The 21,612-nt window shown below is 38.4% G+C and overlaps 1 protein-coding gene across 3 annotated transcripts in view; it reads left to right on the forward strand.

The window, feature by feature from the left end:
* The first annotated feature begins 230 nt into the window (after positions 1 to 230).
* PRKD1 (protein kinase D1) overlaps positions 231 to 21,612 on the forward strand; it is a 328,618-nt gene continuing 307,236 nt past the window's right edge. For 2 of the 3 annotated variants that reach the window (XM_020913363.2, XM_020913366.2), the window contains exon 1: positions 231 to 791. In XM_020913363.2, coding sequence (XP_020769022.2) covers positions 528 to 791 — 264 coding nt within the window. In that variant the 5' untranslated portion in view covers positions 231 to 527. Of the gene's footprint in view, positions 792 to 12,473; positions 12,570 to 21,612 lie in introns of those variants that run through there. The other variant, XM_020913365.2, reaches the window with a different exon arrangement.

Consider the following 21,612-nt stretch of genomic DNA (forward strand, 5'->3'; position numbering starts at 1 on the left):
GAGGCGGCCCCACGCCCTGCCGCTCAGTCCTGCCCCGGCCAGGGGAGGCTCAGGCCCAGGGAACCTCGGGCGGAGGGGGCGGCCACCGGGCACACTGCGGCCAGTGCGGCCGCGCGGCCGCGGCTCCTGCGGCTCCGGCGCCCGCCGGGTGGTGGCTCCGCAGTGCCCGCCCCTCGCGCCCCTACCCCGCCCCTCGCGCCCCCTCGCCCGCCCCCGCCCGGAGCCCCGGCCTCGCAGACCCGCCGCCCCGTCCCTCCGCGCGCGCCGCAGCTGCTGCTCCTCCGCGCGGCGGCGCCTCCCCCGCGCGCCGCCCGCGCTCCCGGCGGCGCAGCCCTCCCGCCTCGGCCATTTTCCCTCCACCCCCTCCCCTCCCGATCCTCATCCCCTCGCCCTTCCCCCCGCGCGGGGACTTTTCCGGAAAGTTTTTATTTTCCGCCTCGACTCTTGAAGAAAGAAGCTCCCGGCTCGGCGGCAGCAAAACTTTTCAGCCGCCGGGCCCCGCGGCCCTCGGCTCGCCCGGCCGAGCGATGAGCGCCCCTCCGGTCCTGCGGCCGCCCAGCCCGCTGCTGCCCGTGGCGGCGGCAGCGGCGGCGGCGGCGGCCGCGCTGGTCCCGGGGTCCGGGCCGGGGCCCGCGCCGTTCCTGACTCCCGTCGCGGCCCCGGCCGGGGGCATCTCCTTCCATCTGCAGATCGGCCTGAGCCGCGAGCCGGTGCTGCTGCTGCAGGACCCGTCCGGGGACTACAGCCTGGCGCACGTCCGCGAGATGGCTTGCTCTATAGTCGACCAGAAGGTAAGGCGCCGCGCGACTCCGAGCCCGGCGCCTCCCCGCCGCGCTCGGGGCACTGCCCTGCGGCCGCCCCTCGCCGCGCCAACTTTCCGGCTCCGGGGGCTCGGCCGGCAGCCAGCCTAGCTGGCGCTCTGGAAGGGTCCGACACCCGCCGAGGTTGGACGCCCGCATGCGAGGCTGTGCCCTTCGTGTTGTCGAGTTCTCCCCTTGCCCCAACCTCTTTCTATTCCCGATTTCTCTCCAGTCTGCATCCTTCTCCCACAATTCCATCCCTTTCAGGACATTTCCAGGTATCTTCTATTTTCTGGTCGCACCTCTCCCTCCCACTGAAGACTTCTCGGCTCTCCCCTCTCTTCGCTCTGGACCCTGGACCAGCTCATTCCTGGCGCCGAAATCCTCCTTCCTGCACTAGAGTTTCCCCGGGGACACGCTCAGCACGATTTCAGCACCACTCCCTTCCCCTTCAGGCCCCTCTCCCAGCTCAGATTGATGCTGAGGAGTTCCTGGAATGATCTAGAGAGGAGGAATTTCTCACCTGTCAAATAAGCTTTTAAGCGAGAATGATTGACTTGGCCAGCTGTGAAAACAAATGACCAGACCACAGCTCCCCACCTCCTTGTGGTCTGTTCCCAACTCTGTGAACATGGGTGCAATTTTTTCAACGATAAATCTGAAAGTTGCAGCCTTCTGGATTTTGATTCCCAGGGCACTGATGGTGGAGCTTTGAAGCCAGGGCACAGGCATGTGAATGGGGGGGGGGGGGTCCTGTCCAGGAGCACCCCAGGCTGGCTGTGCCCCTAAGTTTTGAGGCTGTGGGACTTTGGACAGCGGCCACCGAAGGCAGGGTGGAAAAGGGGCCATTATCCTGGACCACGCCGCCCAGGGAGGAGACCTAGCCCGCCCATCGCTGTTTACTGTGCGGTTCTGAATTTCAGGTGGTTTCTGTGGCGGTCCAGAGGGGAGTTGCATGGAAGGGGGTGATAAGAGTGAAAAGGGATGGGGGCCCTGGCGCCAGTCTTCCTAGTGTAAACAGCGGGGGTTTCTGGGTGGAGACAGAGGTCTCTAAAGGCGCTGAATTTCAGCCCTGAAGGACTGACTGGTACTTGCCTTATAAAGGTCCCTTGAATAATCATGAAAGCTTTCTTTAAACTGTTTGGAACAGAGTTTGCTAAACCTGTGTGTTGTGAATTGTAGCACTGAGCACAGAAATATTAGGAAAAATCCCTAGGGAGAAATCACTAGTCTAAAAGTTGTAAAAGTTCTGGATGCCAGACGAAGTTAACAATGAGTGTCAGGAGTTTTTGTTTATTGAACGGGTGACATTTTATAATACGCGTGACTCTCAGTTTTTTGCATCTTCCACGTAAATGGCAGATACTGTCTAATTCTGTTTTAAGTCATATCATGTGCCTTCTCCTCATCAATACTGTGGAGTGTCTATTGCAGGTTAACTGGAGCCTTCTCCTGGGCACTGAAAGCCTTCCCTTAATGGAAGTTGCAGTCTGCAACAATTTCCATTGGAGTGCAAGCCAGTTAATTAAAGGACAATACTGAATAAGCACATAAAGAACTTAAGATAAAGTTTCTTAAAGAGCTAATGTGATTGTATAGAATTTTAGCTGAAAGCAAGTGAGTTACAGATAATATTCATTGGGTCAAATTAATATGGACAGACTATCTTTGAACAGTTTTAAAGGGTGTGCCTGCACACACACCCGCGCACACACACACATACATGCGTATAGCCACACCTTGATGGAATTTAGAATGGGGAGAAATATGCCTGTTTCAAGAGGTTTGAGACTAGAAATTGAATGAAGAGTGAATTCTTATCTCTGTAACTACCAAGAGGAATGCTTTGTGGAGGGGATGACACGTGTGCAGGAGAGCAGCAGAAAGCACCTATGGAATATAGAGGACCTGAGGGTAGTGACTAAAATATTTAGAGAAAGTAAAATTATGAAAAGGCCTTTCAATTAAGATGAATTCGAATTACTAGGAGTCTCTGTATCTTTTACATAGAGACATCAAATCAGGGACAGCTGAAAGATGGATTTGCTGTGTGGAGTATATTTTAAAAGGCCAAAAATGTTATGGCCGAAGGAAGACTGGAGTTCATGAGCTAATAGAACCCTGAGCCAAAGCTCTGGGGGAGAGACCTGGAGAAACACTGGCAAAGGGAAATCACCAATCCTGGTGACTGATTTACAAGGGGAATCCCTTCCTTTTCTATTTATTCTAGTAGTTCTTCTGTCTCCAAGAGTTTGAGAGTTTGTTTGGGATAGCCGAATAAAGATCTCACTTAAACTTTTTTTTTTGCTGGGGATGGGGGTGGGATGTTGTGGCAAAGAGAGATTTAGAGATGTGTGTGGATTTGAGAGTTATTTATATACAGGATACTGTAATTAGGTATTTACTTGATAGGAAAAATTTTCATCTATCTGTTTTCTGTCATCTATCTTGAGATACAATTATACCTCAAGGTTAAGAGGGCTGAGTATCCATCACAGGATAGCAGAGACAGCAGAAATGGAGGAGGGGGTCAGTGTGGAGTCAAGGAAATGGGAAGAATTTCTTTGTTCCTTATTTCAGATTCTCTTGAATTACTTTCTCAAGATATTAACTCAGAGATAGGATGACAGGAGAGAAAAAGAGAGGAAGGGAGAGAAATGGATGTTTTTGGACAGTGCTGGGATTTAGAAGTCATTTACAATTTACTATGTAGAATGGATTTCTCTAGATTTTCTGAGCCCTCCACATTCATTGCGTTGTAACATGTTAAGGTTTTCCCGTGATAGGTTTGAGAGTTTCCTAAATACTAACAGAGATTGGACTATCTTAAATCTTTGGAAGTATTAGCTGACAGTTCACTTTCTGTCAGCAACATTCATGGGACATGGGCTGAACGACTGTGAAATGAGCTAAATAAGAGAGGTCCGTCTCTGAGAAATAGTATTTTAAATTACTGTTGCTATTAATTAGAATTTATAGTTTTTCGTTAATCATGTAGGTTTGCTAAGTGGCAGATAGATGATTATGCTTGAAAATTTTTGATGGTAATTGAGCAAAAATATTCTGATTTTAAGATAAATGTATCCTAAGTATGTACTGAATTATATAGCTAAAGAATTTTTAAAAATAAGTATTTTTTAATATTTAATATAATTTTTATATTATATTAGAGCATAGTTCATTTACAGTGTGTTAGTTTCAGGTGTACAGCAAAGTGATTCAGTTGATTTTTTAAAATATTTTCGTTTAGGTGAAAAATCTGAAGTGTCACATAGATATTGGTATGTAGCACTTTACGAATACAGAGATAGAATTAATTCCTTCTTTTGGGGCGAATACATTTATGGTTTTCTCTATATTATGCTTATTTCTTTACTTTGCAAGCATGTAACCTTGAAGGCTGGTTGTATATGAAGATATATATCATGTTAGATAGTATTCATGACTATTATTTTCTGGAGGGTAAAAAAATAGTTACAGTAATTGACTTCACTTTGAAACATTGTTACTTTCTACTATCAAAAGAACCTTGAATATATAGACTAAGAAGGAATTGTTTTGAAACAAGGAACAGTATTCCAAAGGAAGAATTACTTTAGTTTCACATATTGTCTGTGTGTCTATGTGCACACACACACACTTTTTAAAAACAAACAGTATTAATTTAGGGATGTGGAATGCAATTAATGGGACTATCCATTCATTTTGCCTGTTATCTTATTAGATAGACAGCTCATATTTCCCTTTTGAATTTACTTAAAATGAAGTAATAGCATCTCTAAGGCTCCTGGCATATTTTTACTTTGCATAGTCATTTTTCTGACCAAGGAAATAAGAAGTGAAATTTTAGGGATGATAGCTCATTAAAGGTAGAACAAAGGTTAGTGCCTTAGTTTGAGAACAGCTGTGCTCTGTTTATAGTTGTTTTGCTTTCTTAATTGTAAATTGTTTTCTTAACACTTGTAGTGTTACTTTAATTTTATTGTTAATTTTAGCTATGCTACTTCTACACAGATTGAAGAAACTGGGAATGACTAGCTGATTGACCAGGTCAGCACACATAGGCCAACAAAATCCTTTTAAGCAAATAGATGTTTGGGTTGTAGGTTTGTATATTTTTATTCAGAATTTACATTTGTCATCATTGTATTGTCATCATTTACTTTATCATCATTTACACTGTCAACATTGTCATCATTGACAGTTTACGATTGTCATCATTTCTGTTATTTCTGATTTAATGATGAAGTATAGAATGTGTCAGTTCATTAAGTAAGTCTTAAAGTAATATAATGCTTTAATACGGTATATTTAAATTTTCAAGTTTAGTTTATAATAGGATTATATTTTGATATATATGTAATGCCTGTGTAATATATGTCTAATATATACATATGTAGTATATTGTCTAAGTATGTAAGTGTGTTTTGAAACATAATTTTGAAAGCCTAATTATCCGTGTATAGCTACCATATATTAAAGTATTGTTTTATAATTTGCATTATAGGCTGCAAAATTGAGGCCTCATTATATATCTTATAATGCAAAAGAGAAACTCTGCTTTATGTTTTTTCTATCAATACACAGAACTAAAAACCTTTTCATATCAGTGTATGCTGTTGAACACTTTCCCAAGGAAATATCATTTATGTCAGCCTTCCAAACTTTGGGCTGGGAGAATTGGACAATTGGCTGTTTTGACAAATATATGAATTACTTTAGATCTTTAGATCCAGGATTAAAATAAATTGGAAAGACTTTTCTGAGACAGTTATAGTCTGTATATATGTGAGAGAGGAGGTTAAGTGGAGCTGGAAAACTGTTAATACTTTCTGTGTTGCTCTGTACACCAAACTCCTGTCACAACCATTAAGGGAAATTTGAAACTTTATTTTGCCAATTATTTTTACTCTATTTGTGAGGTGATTGTATGTAGGTCTTCACTATTTATTCATGGATGCCTTTTAATGACCTTACTAGACAAATCAAAATCCTATAAATGTATGGTTGTTTCTTACTTAAATTACTTTGAAGAGTAAAGATAATATGTGTAGAGGATTAAATATACTGCCGGTATATAGGTGAATAATGAATAATGTTACTGATATATGAGGCTTTATAGACTAGCATACTGTTTTATTAACGAAACAAATGTATACTCTGTTGTCTTATTCTTATCTCAATATAAAATTAAAATTTTATTAAAAAGCAATATGGCCGTAAGGCCAAGGTAACCTTTTTTTCCCTTGCCCTCTACAATAGGGCAAATCTTAGGAGTAATTGCTTTTTGATACTGCCTCTCAATTTTCAACCTCTCAAAATTCGTCAAGGAGCAATTTGATTATTATAAAATGAAAAACACAAATGTTGATAAAGATCATTATATTGCTTTTTATTATTTTTTGACAAGGTGATTTAATTCCTTTTCAATTGCAAGTGGGATTCCAATGATATCTTGTTTGATAAAAAGCCAAATAAAAGAGGTAATACTGGTACCACATCTGACAGTATAATGATTCTCAGATCTGGTCCTCAAGACAAATAAAAAGTTATTTTGCAAATTAATCATTGATGTGAGGAGGAACACACTTGGAAATGGCTTACAGAGATCACATTTTGCTGTCTTGCTAGCATCTAGAGCTAGTTTGCTAAACTGCTACATCTGACGAAAAGCTGATAATAACATAGTTGTGCATATGCGGAAGTGTTAGACTGGGGCTAGAGGCGATTTTACTGGGGAACAGTTAAGATAGAAATTTGGCTAAGCCAGTCACAAGTCTTTTTCCAGATCTTTTCATCAGCTGCTACTTACCACTCATGGAAGTTCATGCTCCATTATAAAACCTTCAGACAATAATAATCAGTAATTATTCATTCATCCTTTGAAGAAAAAAAGTGGAATGCATAATTATATGAAAGCTATATATTTGTATGTATCACACTGGAATCATTGAATAAGTTCTCAGTTCAGTTGCTCAGTCGTGTCCTCCTCTTTGTGACCCCATGACCTGGAGCACTCCAGGCCTCCCTGTTCATCACCAGCTCCCTGAGTTCACCCAAACTCATGTCGGTGATGCCATCCAACCATCTTATCCTCTCTCGTCCCCTTCTCCTCCTGCCCTCAGTCTTTCCTAGCAGCAGCGTCTTTTCAAATGAGTCAGCTCTTCGCATCAGGTGGCCAGAGTATTGGAGTTTCAGCTTCAACATTAGTCCTTCCAATGAGCACCCAGGACTTATTTCCTTTAGGATGGACTGATTGGATCTCCTTGCAGTCCAAGGGACTCTCAAGAATCTTCTCCAACACCACAGTTCAAAAGCATCAATTCTTTGACGCTTAGCTTTCTTTATAGTCCAACTCTTACATCCATAGATGACTCCTGGAAAAACCATAGCCTTGACTAGACAGACCTTTGTTGACTAAGGTCTCTGCTTTTTAATATACTGTCTAGGTTGGTCATAACTTTCCTTCCAAAGAGTCAAGCATCTTAATTTCATGGCTGTAATCATCTGCAGTGATTTTGGAGCCCCCCAAAGAGTCAGCCACTGTTTCCACTGTTTCCCCATCTCTTTGCCATGAAGTGATGGGACCCGATTCCGTTATCTTAGTTTTCTGAAAGTTAAGCTTTAAGCTAACTTTTTCACTCTCCTCTTTCACTTTCATCAAGAGGCTCTTTAGTTCTTCTTCACTTCCTGCCATAAGTGTGGTGTCATCTGCATATCTGAGGTTATTGATATTTCTCCCAGCAATCTTGATTACAGCTTGTGCTTCTTCCAGCCCAGTGTTTCTCATGATGTACTCTGCATAAAAGTTAAATAAGCAGGGTGACAGTATATAGCCTTGATGTACTCATTTTCCTAATAAGTTCTCAAGCTGTTGTGAAAGACTAGTATAATCATCAAGATAGCAGGGCTGGACTCAGATTGGATTAGAAGTGAGTAAAATTCAGTTCCATTGGAGTTGATCATAACATAAAGGTTCTTTTTAAAAATATGTTTGTTGGCATTGTTTTTGTGTGTTGAAAATAGCTAATGCTTTTGACTTCGGATAGTCACCTCTGTTCATCTGTAAGACCTAAGCCCAAATGTGGAAATACAGGTTAAAAATATAGGATGCTTTTAAAGATAGTGCTCATCCTTTAATGTCCCCAGTATTATTCTATAGAGGTTTTGAAAATAAGATTTAAGTTTCTTAAATCTTTCCTTGAGGCTGAAATATGTTAGAACAACATAAAACAAAAAGAAAAAGTACATCAATTTTTTATTTCTTTTGATAGAACTTAGATACAGAGAAAATGGTTGTTTTGCTTACAGATATTAAAAGTTCTTTTCCATCTATAAGAATATGTGAAATTTCCCCCAGGAATTCCTCTGATACTGTCAACCAAATATTTTTGTACCATTAAAAACCAATAATGACAGCACCACTTGAAGTTACTTGGCAGCAGAGAAACCCACATTATGCTGTTTCTTATTCTGTCTTTCTAGTCTCACAGAAAAGAAATAAATAAAGCCTTTAATTACATGGCCACTGTGGCCATTTTGGAATATCTTACAATTTGTATACTTAAAAAGGTGAGAATTTAAATTTAAATTTAAAAAGTAAAAGAATACTACACATTGAGACACAGTTATGCCTGTCCAAATTTACAATTTCCTATATTGAAGTTTCTTCCAAGGTTTCAAAAAGGCTTTATTAGACTAAAGCTAGATAGTTGATACAGCAGCTAAGCAATATTGGCAAATATGAAGATTAGATTTTTAAATATGCAATCATACACAGATTTTGTTCAACTAATTTTAGTGAAAAGGAAAAAAAGTTACGTACTTTTCATTGCTTCACTGGTTCATTGGCTTTTATTCTGTCTAGGTCACTGATTGTTGAGGAATTTGTTGAATTTACTGCTTGTATTCAGGCACAATTTCAAAAATGTCTGAATTCTTTGCTCCATAATTGTCAGGAGATGTTTTTTTTCGCATCCATGTCATGAAATGAATGAAAAATACGAAAATGATCCTGAAAATATGAGCCAGAAGCCGCTGTGGCTTTCACCATTGTTAAAAGCAGGAAGGAATTGAGGGAACGGTTGGGTATGAAAAGGGTGGGAGTTAGGCTGTGGTGATGGCACTGAATCCAGGGAGACTGAGTAGATTTGAGCAGGTTACCGTCAGCGCGGCCCGTGGGGTTTTGAGACTAGTGGTACCTGAGGGCAGCAAAGGAGGTTGAGGGCACAGCTCTGACCTCTTACGGATTGAGTCAGCAGGGATGGAAGTGGCTTTTTACAAGCAGATAGTCCTCTTGGGAAGTTTTAAGAATGTCACAGATGAGGGGTTCAAATAGCAACTCCATGAGGACTTGACTGAGAGTTTCGGGAAGGATTCTGCTCTTGGTAACAAAGGCCCACAAAAGGAGCCTCCAGGAGCCACGCCTTCCTGGCATGGACTCTGCGTGCCTGTCTGTATCTTAGCGTCTTGGCATTGGTCGTGTCTGATGTTCACAGTAGCCCTTTGTGATAGTCATTTTCTCTCCATTTTAAGGTTGAAGGAGCTGAATAAGGGTCAGAGAGGTTAAATCATTTACTACTCCCATCATGTAACTATTAAGTGAAAAGCAAAGCCACTCAATTCTTTATTCCTGTCACTTAGGTAGTCTTAAGAACAGGGAGAGCTGGAATGGCCATAGGTCTATACACAGAGTCTGAAATTACCAAATTGAGATGGGGGGGAAGGTTAAACTCCCTTACATTAAACTCCCTACTTAGAAACACTTCAGCTTTGACAGTGTGATGTTATTTCTATTAGTTTAAATTATTTCTTAGTCTGGAAGACTTGCCTTATTTTGGTTCACATCCCAGTTAGTGGTCAGGTCAGCTGAGATTCTAACCTCTTTGGGGGATACCACTGCATGTCCTCCATCTTATCAGTGGCAAGATACCCATAAGGGACATGAAATATGGACTGTCATTGGGGATATTAGGGCCTTTAGAGATAGGTGATTGCCTGAAGTAGTGATATTTTAGAAACATGGATTACCCTTGAAGAGTCGTATAAACTGCAGTGTATCTACTTGTTATTTATTTATTTAAATAAATATCTACATAGCAGAATCTGGTTTGGTATTTGCTTTCCTTGTACTCCAGTAAGAAGATGTAAGGATAGCCAATCCTCACCCATCTTTATAAATTTCCAGACACCACTGTTGTTTATCCAGAGAAGTTAATTATCCTGTGTGATTAAATTTCCTGGGTTGGTTTACAGCACTTCCTTCCTAGGAAATGTGGACATGGAGGTGTTTTGAAAGAAGCGATTATGGTAAGAATATGTATTGGTCAAGTGTGGCTCGAGACTAGTGGATGTAAAGAATCTTAGCTACCTGTGAAAAAATCAATGAATCATTTCTTCGTAAATAGGACATTGATTGTGAGAAGATTCTGAGAAAATAGTTAAGAGTCTTAAGAAAAAGTGCCTGTCAGTGCTTGCTTTTCATTTGAGAAGTATGTGGATTGACTGTGTGCATATGCTAAGGATTATGGTTTGCAAGTATGTTTCCTCTTTTCTATAAATTTAATGTATTTTTTTATTTTTGGTCACTTATGAATTAGCCTACTATAAGGTAAACTCACACTTATACATATTCAATTGCAGGCCACATGGAAGTTTTCCTTTTCACTTTAGTAGTGCTGACCAGTCTGGATTGTGAATTGCTCCTTCGCATCGTCTGTGTGCAGGGCTAAGGCCAGCACTTCCTGTGTAGACTAATTATACTGTCTTTAGGCTTTACAGAAATGTAATTGCTTATATAAGTGGACATGATTTGATTTAAAGTATGACATAACTCAGTTTTATCCTAAGGGTTCCTGCCCTGAATGACTGTTGGGAAGCATATAGGAAAGTAGTTATATTTAGCCCTGATGGGTTGGAAATGTACCTGAAATATTGCCTGTCTTTGATGGAACTTTGCAGCTTTAGTATAATGGACAAGTTTCATAGGGAATTCTCTTTTGACATTACTCACTGGTAGTCTCTTGGCTAACATGAAGGCAAAGACCTATCTGGCTGTAGTAGAAATCTGAATTTACTAGATGCTTCCTAGTGCAGTACTGTGCCTGTAAGCCTTATCTTGAGATAACCCATCTTGAATTAGGAGAACATAGCTTCAGTTGCTGCTCAAGGAGTAGTAAAGTGAATTGCTCATGCCTTCTCTACCAGTGATCAGAGCTGAGAAAAAATTACTTAGGTTTAGAGTAGTTTCTTGACAGGGAGGTTCTGTGCCCTTTTCTTTGACACATGCTAATTCCATCTGCTACTGTGGTACCTATTGTCACCTGGGATGTAGATTTTTAGAGTATTTAAAGAAATCCAACAGCTTGCATAGATTTGCAAAGAATGAAAGACTAGATCTTGCATATTCTTGGCTTTTATTCAGTTCTCTGGGAAGAACATGGAGCAAAAGTGATCATACAATAAGAATGGACTAATTTAATTGAGTGGAGTTACATAGAGTGACCAGATGCCCACTTACCTGGGACAGTCCCAGTTGTGTCTGTTGTCCTGGAAATCCTTTAAATTGTATGTTTACTGATAAAAACGGTGGAGTTTTAAGTTAAAAACAAGCAACAAACAAAAACAGAAAGAAAACCTTACTGAGGACAGACATTGTGTTGCCTTTTGGCCAAGTGTCCTTGTATATTTAAAGATAAAAGCAAAACTTACATGTCGAATTTATTTCTTGGAGTCTTCAGATTATATATATTAACTGTGTCACTTTGAGTAACTATTCTTAATGGATTCTTGGGCTAAAAACAAAAACCTTACTTTGATTAGAGTAGTATCCCCTTTGATCAAAAATGTCTTTTTTGATATAACTTTAAGATATAGCCAGTACTTAGAATTGATTTCATAAACAGTTAATTAGACCTGACTTTGAATATAGTATCTAAAGTAATTTGCACTCTATTTTTCCAACCAGTCAGTGTAAATCAAGGTGCTATGATACTTATGTACGTGTTTTTGTTTCAAACAGCAGATAATTTTACTTATTTTGGTGATTCATGCTACCCTTATTAATTCAAGTAAGTCAACAGAAAGGCCTGCCTTGAAGCTCCAGTACCCTTGGCAACCATCACAAAGGCAGAATTACATGAAGAGCGATAACATTATCATAGTTTCACGTTGTACTATCTTTTATTCTCCGGTCTGCAGAAAGTATAATGTGGTTAGCAGGAAGGAGAGAAATTGCACATCAATATCCTTGATTAAGACTTGTCTTATGTTTAAAAAACAAGTGGGCAAATAAGGGAGATAATTTTTTGGAAATCGTATTGTCCCATGATAATAATGTGTAGGTTGTAGTCATGTTTTCTTCAGATATTCACAGGCATAGCCTGGAAGAAGCAAATATATGAGCGATACCTAGTCCTCTATGCTTGACTTCTATTGATGATTATACTGTTGAAGTAATATTAAGAATTTTAGGTTCAGAAATTACAGTGTTGAAAATAATGCAAGTAAATGGGGTCTAAAGCCATTTGAAAAGAAATCTGATTTTGTATGATTATTTCTGTTCAGAATTTTCCACACATGAACTATTATCATTTTCTACTTCAATTAAATAATTGTTTTTCTTTTATTTTTAAACCTATGTTTTTCTTTTATTTTGAAAATTATAGAACTGCTGAATAGTGATCCTCAAAGATGTCCACATCTTAATTCCTGGAACCTGCAAATGATACGGCAAAAGGGACTTCACAGATGGTGGCTGAGTATCTTGAGGTCAGGAGAGTATCCTGGATTCTCTGAAGTAATATTAAGAATTTTATGTGCGTGGCCAGTCCCATCGTGTAAACCCTTAAAAGTGGTGAATCTTCTAGGATAGGTCAGACGGATGAGACTGAGGAACAGGAAAGATTACAAGCATAAGAAAGACTGGATTCCCTGTTGCTGACTTTGAAGTGGAGGAAATGGGCTGGAAACCAAGGAATGCTGGGGTCGTTATGAGGGGAAAACAGGAGGAGCCCAAGCATAATAATAGGAAGAGATGTGACAGCAGACACTGGAGGCGAGGTAGAAAAACGGGTCTTGAGCCAAGCCGTACAGTTGAAGCTAGAAGCTGAAAAAGACAGGAAAAATGATTCTCCCCTAGAACCTCTGGAAGAACCACACATTTACTTTAACTCTGTGAAACTGACGACTCTAGAACTCTGAGAGGATAAATTTGTGCTTTTCAAAGTTGCTAAGTTTGTGGTAGTTTATTACAGAAGTAACAGGATACTAATATATCACATTAACTGCTGAAAAGGTGAGAAATTCAGCTAAATTACAAAATGGGAGTTCTCATTCTATAAATGAATATGCTCATCACAACTCACATACTGTTCTTTTCTCTTTTCATATGGTACTTTCTATGTCAAGTTTTAAATATAAAATGTTCAGAGCCTTGGGGATAATTTTTGTGTGAAGGCTATTCAGATATTTACATTGGTTTTAGAATTTAGTTTTCAGTTTTTAAAGTTATAGATTCAGATGTTAGTCTTAATCTTTCTAGTGCAACTTATATTTAAAATTTTTACTCTAGGAGACAATCACATATAAGAATCTTTAAAGAATTAATATCCTTTGCAAATCCAATTATTTAGATACTTTCAAACATTTTAATGTATTTGATTTCCTTTAAATACTGCAATCACATGCCTGATAAACCTTTATATCTTCTTAAGTAATTTTTATACATTTGATAAATGAAACTTATAAATACGCAAATATGGTAAAATTTAAGTTCTTAAATGTTCCATTGCCATATACATAAGCCAAAATTAAAATTAATTGCCTGATTATATTTACATAATATATAACAGAAAGTATTAATAAAAGCATTAATATGATGTTTTTGCCGCTTAAACTTTCCTCTATTTAATTACAAATATTCCCATTTTGAAAGATCTTTTTCTACCTGTGAAATAATTATGTGATTTCACATAGTTTGTGGAGTTCCCTCTCCATGTAAATTCTACAGTTGTCTTCTTTTAGTTAAGTTTGCATAAACGCTGGTGCTTTTAGCTGGGACAGAAAGTGGATTCTTGTTAAGTTTAGGTCAGTTCCATGGAATCTTGTTTCAGTTCCATTATTTCAGGAGGTAATCATGTCCCCCACATCCCTGGATCCAATTTATATATTATTTCTGTGTGCTGAAAAGTCTCTAGTTCCTCCCCAGATTGATCATTTGATTGGATTTTTAATTATTTTAGCTCCTAAGATAAATGAACCCCTTTTCTATCTACACGAAAGAATTTTGAACCTGATAGGATAACTGCTTTTTCATACTTAAACATTTTTAAGGTTCTTAAGAAAATACTTCTTAGGGATAGTAAATGTGTGATTGAACGCCGGCCTTCTCTCAGGGCTTTTCCTGACCACCTAGTCACAACTCATAAGATGATTCTTCTAACTTGGTATCTTTCCTTATAAATAAAAAAACATTCTAGGGCACCAATGTCTAATATCTGAATATCTGAATACAATTTGTATATGGTTTTGACACATGTGTTTAACTTGTCAACTGTTCTTGGATATTTAAGATTCTTTCAATTTGTTTAATGCCTTTATGCATATAGTATGGCAGACTTTTCCCCAGTTACATATATAACATTTATGTTTGAACTTGTCTGTTAAAATTCCTAAGATTAATATTGTCTTTAATATTGTCTGTTAATATTGTTAACATTAGTATTGATAGTTTTTATTTTAGAATTATAGTGCTTCTTTGCTTTCTTCAGTTTGAAAATTACAAATACTTATGGTTTGGGGCTTTTGCTATGTTTTAAAAGAGATTCAGAATAAACTGTTACATTTAATAGCCAGTGCTTAAATCCATCAGTGGGTAGACTGTATGGAATATATCTAGCAAATTCACAATGAGCAAATAATAAAACTGAAAAGGAAACAACACTTTTCCATTTTCCAGCTTTCTTTTATAACAACTGGCCTGTTATTTTCTCTATATATCTAAATTCATTTTAATCTTTTAAAAAGTAGTTTGAAAAATATACATTCCTATAAATATTTAGGAAAATTCCATAGGATAATTTCCTAAAATTTCACCCTTGTTTGCTATTACCGTTCTCTGTAATGTTCTTTAGATACCTGAATTACAAAAAGAGATTCTTAAAGACAAATGTGAAGTCATCTTTGACATTTTCTCCAAAAGTCCTTTCTTTTGTAAAAGAAACATTTGCATTGTTTATTCAATACTGTAGAGCTGTCTTTGATAATTTAAAATATCTTTTGATTGATAAAACTTTGATTTACACACAAAGGCTCAGGGAAATCTTTATTTAGTAAATTGAATAAGATTGAGAAAACCACATGAGAGTGTAACAGGCAACCATCTTTGCGTGTTTTTCTACTGTTATATCCCGGAAATCTAGAACAGTGTGTGGCACTGAGTGATTTAAACTAATGATTTATCCCATTATGGTCAAGTTTCTAGAAGGAGAACTGTGTGTGGTCAGGCTATATGCTAATTAAATCTTTAGTTATATCTGGGCTATTTGCTTTCTAGGAAATCCTCATTTCTTCCTTTGATCCATAATTATTATTCAAATAATTGTTTTTTTAACTGAATTAGAAGTGTTTGGGATATAAGATGTACTTCGGAAGAAAGTTGGACTGTTCTTTGAGGAGACAAGCGAATAAACACAAAACTCTGGGATCTAAATCTTTTCTGAGGAGTTGGTCTTCCTTCATCTAACCGACTGGGCCAAGGATTTGAAGCCAGTGACAGCCTCCCTTCCTGAAAACACTTTATTATAGGGCCTGAATAAATGTTTGTTGAATTGAATTGAGTCTTTGGAACAGAAAGGAGTCTTTTGTGGTTGTTAGTGGATACCTAGTTGAAGTGTTATGAAAGACACTTAGTGTTTTACTTGTCATATCTCAGCCTCATATACCTGTAGATTTTAAGAACATAATTATGGAAATAATAAAAAGCCTGACATACAAAAGATAGCTGTAGGAGAGGAAACTATAATGTCTTTGCCCAGGATGGGGAGTGTGGTGTGGTGAAGGGGGGAGTGGGTAGGGGGTGGGTGTGAATCAAAAAATACACAGATTCAATGAATGTTAGCTGAATGTTTCTTTGCTTTTTTTTTTTTTTTTTGCTTCTCACTGGTTTATGGAGTGAACTTGAGAAACTCAGATGGGCTGACAGGGAACACTCAGGAGTGGTCTCCAGCAGGGAACTTTTTATTTTTATTTTTATTTTATTTTTAATTTTTTTTAAATTTTTTATTAGTTGGAGGCTAATTACTTTACAATATTGTAGTGGTTTTTGTCATACATTGACAAGAATCAGCCATGGTTTTACATGTATTCCCCATCCCGGTCCCCCCTCCCACCTCCCTCTCCACCCGATCCCTCTGGGTCTTCCCAGTGCACCAGGCCAGAGCACTTGTCTCATGCATCCAGCCTGGGCTGGTGATCTATTTCACCCTAGATAATATACATGTTTCGATGCTGTTCTCTTGAAACATCCCACCCTCGCCTTCTCCCACAGAGTCCAAAACTCTGTTCTATACATCTGTGTCTCTTTTTCTGTTTTGCATATAGGGTTATCGTTACCATCTTTCTAAATTCCATATATATATGTGTTAGTATACTGTATTGGTGTTTATCTTTCTGGCTTACTTCACTCTGTATAATGGGCTCCAGTTTCATCCATCTCATTAGAACTGATTCAAATGTATTCTTTTTAATGGCTGAGTAATATTCCATGGTGTATATGTACCACAGCTTCCTTATCCATTCATCTGCTGATGGGCTTCTAGGTTGCTTCCATGTCCTGGCTATTATAAACAGTGCTGTGATGAACATTGGGGTGCACGTGTCTCTTTCAGATCTTGTTTCCTTGGTGTGCATGCCCAGAAGTGGGATTGCTGGGTCATATGGCAGTTCTATTTCCAGTTTTTTGAGAAATCTCCACACTGTTTTCCATAGCGGCTGTACTAGTTTGCATTCCCACCAACAGTGTAAGAGGGTTCGCTTTTCTCCACACCCTCTCCAGCATTTATTGCTTGTAGACTTTTTGATAGCAGCCATCCTGACTGGCGTGTAATGGTGCCTCATTGTGGTTTTGATTTGCATTTCTCTGATAATGAGTGATGTTGAGCATCTTTTCATGTGTTTTAAATAGTTGATAGTCACTAGTTTGGCTGCTTTGATATAAGTAGTAGAATTACAGTTGAAAAACATTTACCTTTTCTTTGTTTCCTGTCAATTCTTAACCTTAGCTACTTTAATTTTTTAAAATCTTTTTATGTCACATTTATGTGACAATTATGTTTTACATTTCTTAAGTCAGATTTTAGCTTTTAAAATGATTTAAAGTTATGCTTGTTTTTGAAAATCACTTTTATTCATACTTTGTTACTTATTTATTGTATACTAGAGGCAGGTGTTAAATTATATATCTATATCTATCCATCTATATGTGTATATGTTTGCCTCTTATCTCATGGGGGGATTGTCTTTTCTTAGTTCTTTTTATTTTCTCTTCATAATTTTAGCTCTTGATAACCCAGATTTATTCCTCATATGTTTTAAATTTTCTGCCCTGCTGTTTGTATCCTTTTTCCTTCATAATTTACTTTTTCATGCAGTTTTAAGCCTTCTTGGACGTTCTTAAATATCTGAGTTGATTTTCCCCAGTCTTAAACACCTCTGTGTGGATATCATATTTGATTTTCTGGAATCCTGTTGCTTTTTAACATAACATCCAGTCCTCAGATGTGGAATCTTGTGATCACCCAAGTATTATACATAACAACCATATTTGGGCAAAAGAGTTGCATGCTGTGAGCCAAAAGTTTGTATAACCTCAGTAGTCACTCCTGGGAGGGCTTCTTTCAGCTGTTCGTGCCAAGCTATGGGAGAGGATATCCCTATATCTATCATTAATGACAAAACAGTAGCAATTGTGTACCTGTGTTTCTGTTTAAAATGATCATGCTTCTAGGTTACTTATGCAAAGATGGTTCCCACCTTCCTGACAAGATTTTACAGAGAACAGAATAGTTGGTGAGTACAGGAGTTATCTCAACTTCGATTTTTCACAGTGAAATTTTCTTCCACTGGCAAATAGTTATTTAAAGTCATCAAGTATATCTTTTATCCAGCATTTTAAGTGTCGAGCTCTTGATATACAAAGAAACCCTTCCTTTCTGTTTATTTTTGGATTAGTGACCCAAGTCACCCTCCTCCCTCACCCCTCATTCCTTGTACTTCAAGGATATGGAAGACTAGAGTTTCTGGAGGGAAATTTGGTTACATTTCATGAATTAGGCCAAGTTTCAACACTCTTGATAGTGTGGTGTGATCTTCCTGCTTTTCTCCTCCAAGAATTTTCTCTCTGACTCCCTTGAAGGTGTGCTCTCTCACCTGATGAGGTTTATCTCACACAGCCAGTGTGCTGTGCAATTGAAAATCAATTTAAGTGGCGACATCACTCATTTGGCAGTCCTGGAGTATGATTAAACTGTCTTCAGAAAAAGTATCATGTGTTCTCCGCAAACTATTGATTTATTTGCCTTTTGTCTAAACTGATTTCCATTTAAAAATCTAATTCTGCTTTCAGAATGGGAGAAAATAATAGCAACCAAAGCAACTGGCAAAGAATTAACCTCCAAAATATACAAGCAGCTCATGCAGCTCAATACCAGAAAAATAAATGACCCACTCAAAAAGTGGGCCAAAAAACTAAACAGCATTTCTCCAAAGAAGACATACAGATGGCTAACAAACACATGAAAAAATGCTCAACATCACTCATCAGATAAATGCAAATCAGAACCGCAATGAGGTACCATCTCATGCTGATCAGAATGGCTATTATCAAAAAGTCTACAAACAATAAATGCTGGAGAGGGTGTGGGGAAAACAGAACCCTCTTACACTGTTGGTGGGAATGCAAACTAGTACAGCCACCATGGAGAACAGTGTGGAGATTCCTTAAAAAACTGGAAATAGAAGTGCCATATGACCCAGCAATCCCACTGCTGGGCATACACACTGAGGAAACCAGAATTGAAAGAGACACACGTACCCAAGTGTTCATTGCAGCACTATTTAAAATAGTAAAGTAAGGGACTACTGGTATAAACATCAGTAGGAATCAACTTCTGATAGAACAGTTAAAATAATATTAGCAATTGTTACTATTATTGTGAATATTATCACTGTTTTTACTTATATGCTAACCTGTAATTTGAATCGCTGCTGGAATAAGCACAAGTTGTGATTAGATTCTTGGAATCATCAATACCCGATATCAGATGAACTCTGGCAAAAGCTAAGTAAGAGCCCGTTGTAATAAAATGAGTGGAAAAAGTTTGGTAGAATAACAGTTAAAAAAAGATATGCATTGGTCCCATCACTGATACAGCTAACATTTGTCAGCCATTGCTATACCACTCTTTTAAAGGATTAGCTTATTTGTTTACCCTAGAGATAGATAACATTTACCCTCATTTTTTAGGTGAGGAAACTGTCACTGGAAAAATCATCCAGCATTACATAGGCAGTGACAGAGTTGGGATTTAAATTTAGGCATCTAGGCTCAAAAGTTCATGTTCTTTTAACACCCAGACTATATCTATAGAACATCTTTAACATTTCCAGGCCGGGAAAAACAGTGAGTTACACCTCACCTCTTATGGTTGTTTCATAATCATTTGATAATACTTTTGAATCAGCTAGATGCCTATTACAGAAATTACAAAGAAAATATTTTTTCCAAATAAGTTTTATTATTTGAAATTATGAGGAACCCAGACTAGGGACTGATCCTTTTAATTAATTATTGCCATAAAGACAGGTGCCCAAAAACTTTTCAAAATTAGCTTATTATGTTTCCAAGCTTATAATTGACTTAAAAGAAACGGTTATATATATGCATGTGTATTTGTACCTGTAAAACATATGTATTTGTTAAAAAGATAAAATTATATATAAAATTAAAGAGATGGGAATACCAGACCACCTGATCTGCCTCCTGAGAAATCTGTGTGCAGGTCAAGAAGCAATGGTTAGAACTGGACATGGAACAAGAGAACAGATTCCCAATTGGGAAAGGAGTATGTCAAGCCTGTGTATTGTCACCCTGCTTATTTTACTTATATGCAAAGTACATCATGAGAAACGCTGGGCTGGAAGAAGCACAAGCTGGAATCAAGATTGCTGGGAGAAATATCAATAACCTCAGATACGCAGATGACACCACACTTACGGCAGAAAGCAAAGAACTAAAGAGCCTGTTGATGAAAGTGAAAGAGGAGATGAAAAAGTTGGCTTAAAACTCAACATTCAGAAAACGAAGATCATGGCATCTGGTCCCATCACTTCATGGCAAATAGATGGGGAAACAGTGGAAACAGTGACAGATTTTATTTTTGGGGGCTCCTAAATCACTACAGATGGTGACTGCAGCCATTAAATTAAAAGATGCTTGCTCCTTGGAAGGAAAGTTATGACCAACCTAGACAGCATATTAAAAAGCAGAGACATTACTTTGCCAACAAAGGTCCGTCTAGTCAAAGCTATGGTTTTTCCAGTAGTCATGTATGGATGTGGCAGTTGGACTGTAAAGAAAGCTGAGCACCAAAGAACTGATGCTTTTGAAATATGGTGTTGGAGAAGACTCTTGATAGCCTCTTGGACAACAAGGAGATCCAACCAGTCCATCTTAAAGGAAATCAGTTCCTGAATATTCATTGGAAGGACTGATGCAGAAGCTGAAGCTCCAGTACTTTGGCCACTGGATGCGAGGAACTGGCTCATTAAGAAAGACCCTGATGTTGGGAAAGATGAAGGCAAGAGAAGGGGATGATAGGGGATGAGATGGTTGAATGGCATCACCAACTCAATGAACATGAATTTGAACAAGCTCCGGGAGTTGGTGATGGACAGGGAAAGCCTGGCATGCTGCAGTCTATGGGGTCGCAAAGAGTTGGACATGATTGAGCAACTAAACTGAACTGAATGGATACACACACACACACACACACACACACACACATCTATATCTATATATGGACTTCCTGGATGGCTCCTGCGGTAAAGAACCCACCTACCAATGCAAGAGATACAGGTTTGATACCTGAGTCTGGGCGATCCCCTGGAGGAGAAAATGGCAACTCACTCCAGTAGTCTTGCCTGGGACATCCCATGAGAAACCTGGTGGGCTACAGTCCATAGGGTCACAGAAGAGTTGGACAAAACTTAGTGACTAAACAACGTATATATAGTAATGGAAATCTTAGCCAAGCAATCATGTCACTTCATTGAGAGCTTTTTGTTGTTGTTGAAAATTTTTAGCATAAGTGGAACATGAATTTTGTCAGTTGCTTTTTTTGCATCTGTTGAAATGATTAAATTATTTAAATCCTTCATTTTACTAATAGGATATATATCATAGATTGACTTACAGATGTCAAATCATCCTTGTATTTTTGAACTGAATCCCACAATTACAGTGTATGATCCTTTTAGCATTATTTTAGTTGGTTTGCTAATATTTTGTCGAAGATTTTTGCATCTGTGTTTATCAGGGATATTGGCTCATAAGTTTCTTCTTTGTGTACTGTCTTTGTTTGATTTTGGTATCAGAGAAATGCTGGCTACATAAATTGAGTTTAACAGTGATCCTTCCTCTTCAGTTTTTGGAATAATTTGAGAATGATAAGTGTGAACTCTTCTTAAAGTGTTTGATAGAATTCACCTGTGAAATCATCTGGATCTGGAGTTTGGTTTTGCAGGAGTTTTTTGA

The sequence above is a fragment of the Odocoileus virginianus genome, chromosome 16 (assembly GCF_023699985.2).
Source record: "Odocoileus virginianus isolate 20LAN1187 ecotype Illinois chromosome 16, Ovbor_1.2, whole genome shotgun sequence".
Taxonomy (NCBI): domain Eukaryota; kingdom Metazoa; phylum Chordata; class Mammalia; order Artiodactyla; family Cervidae; genus Odocoileus; species Odocoileus virginianus.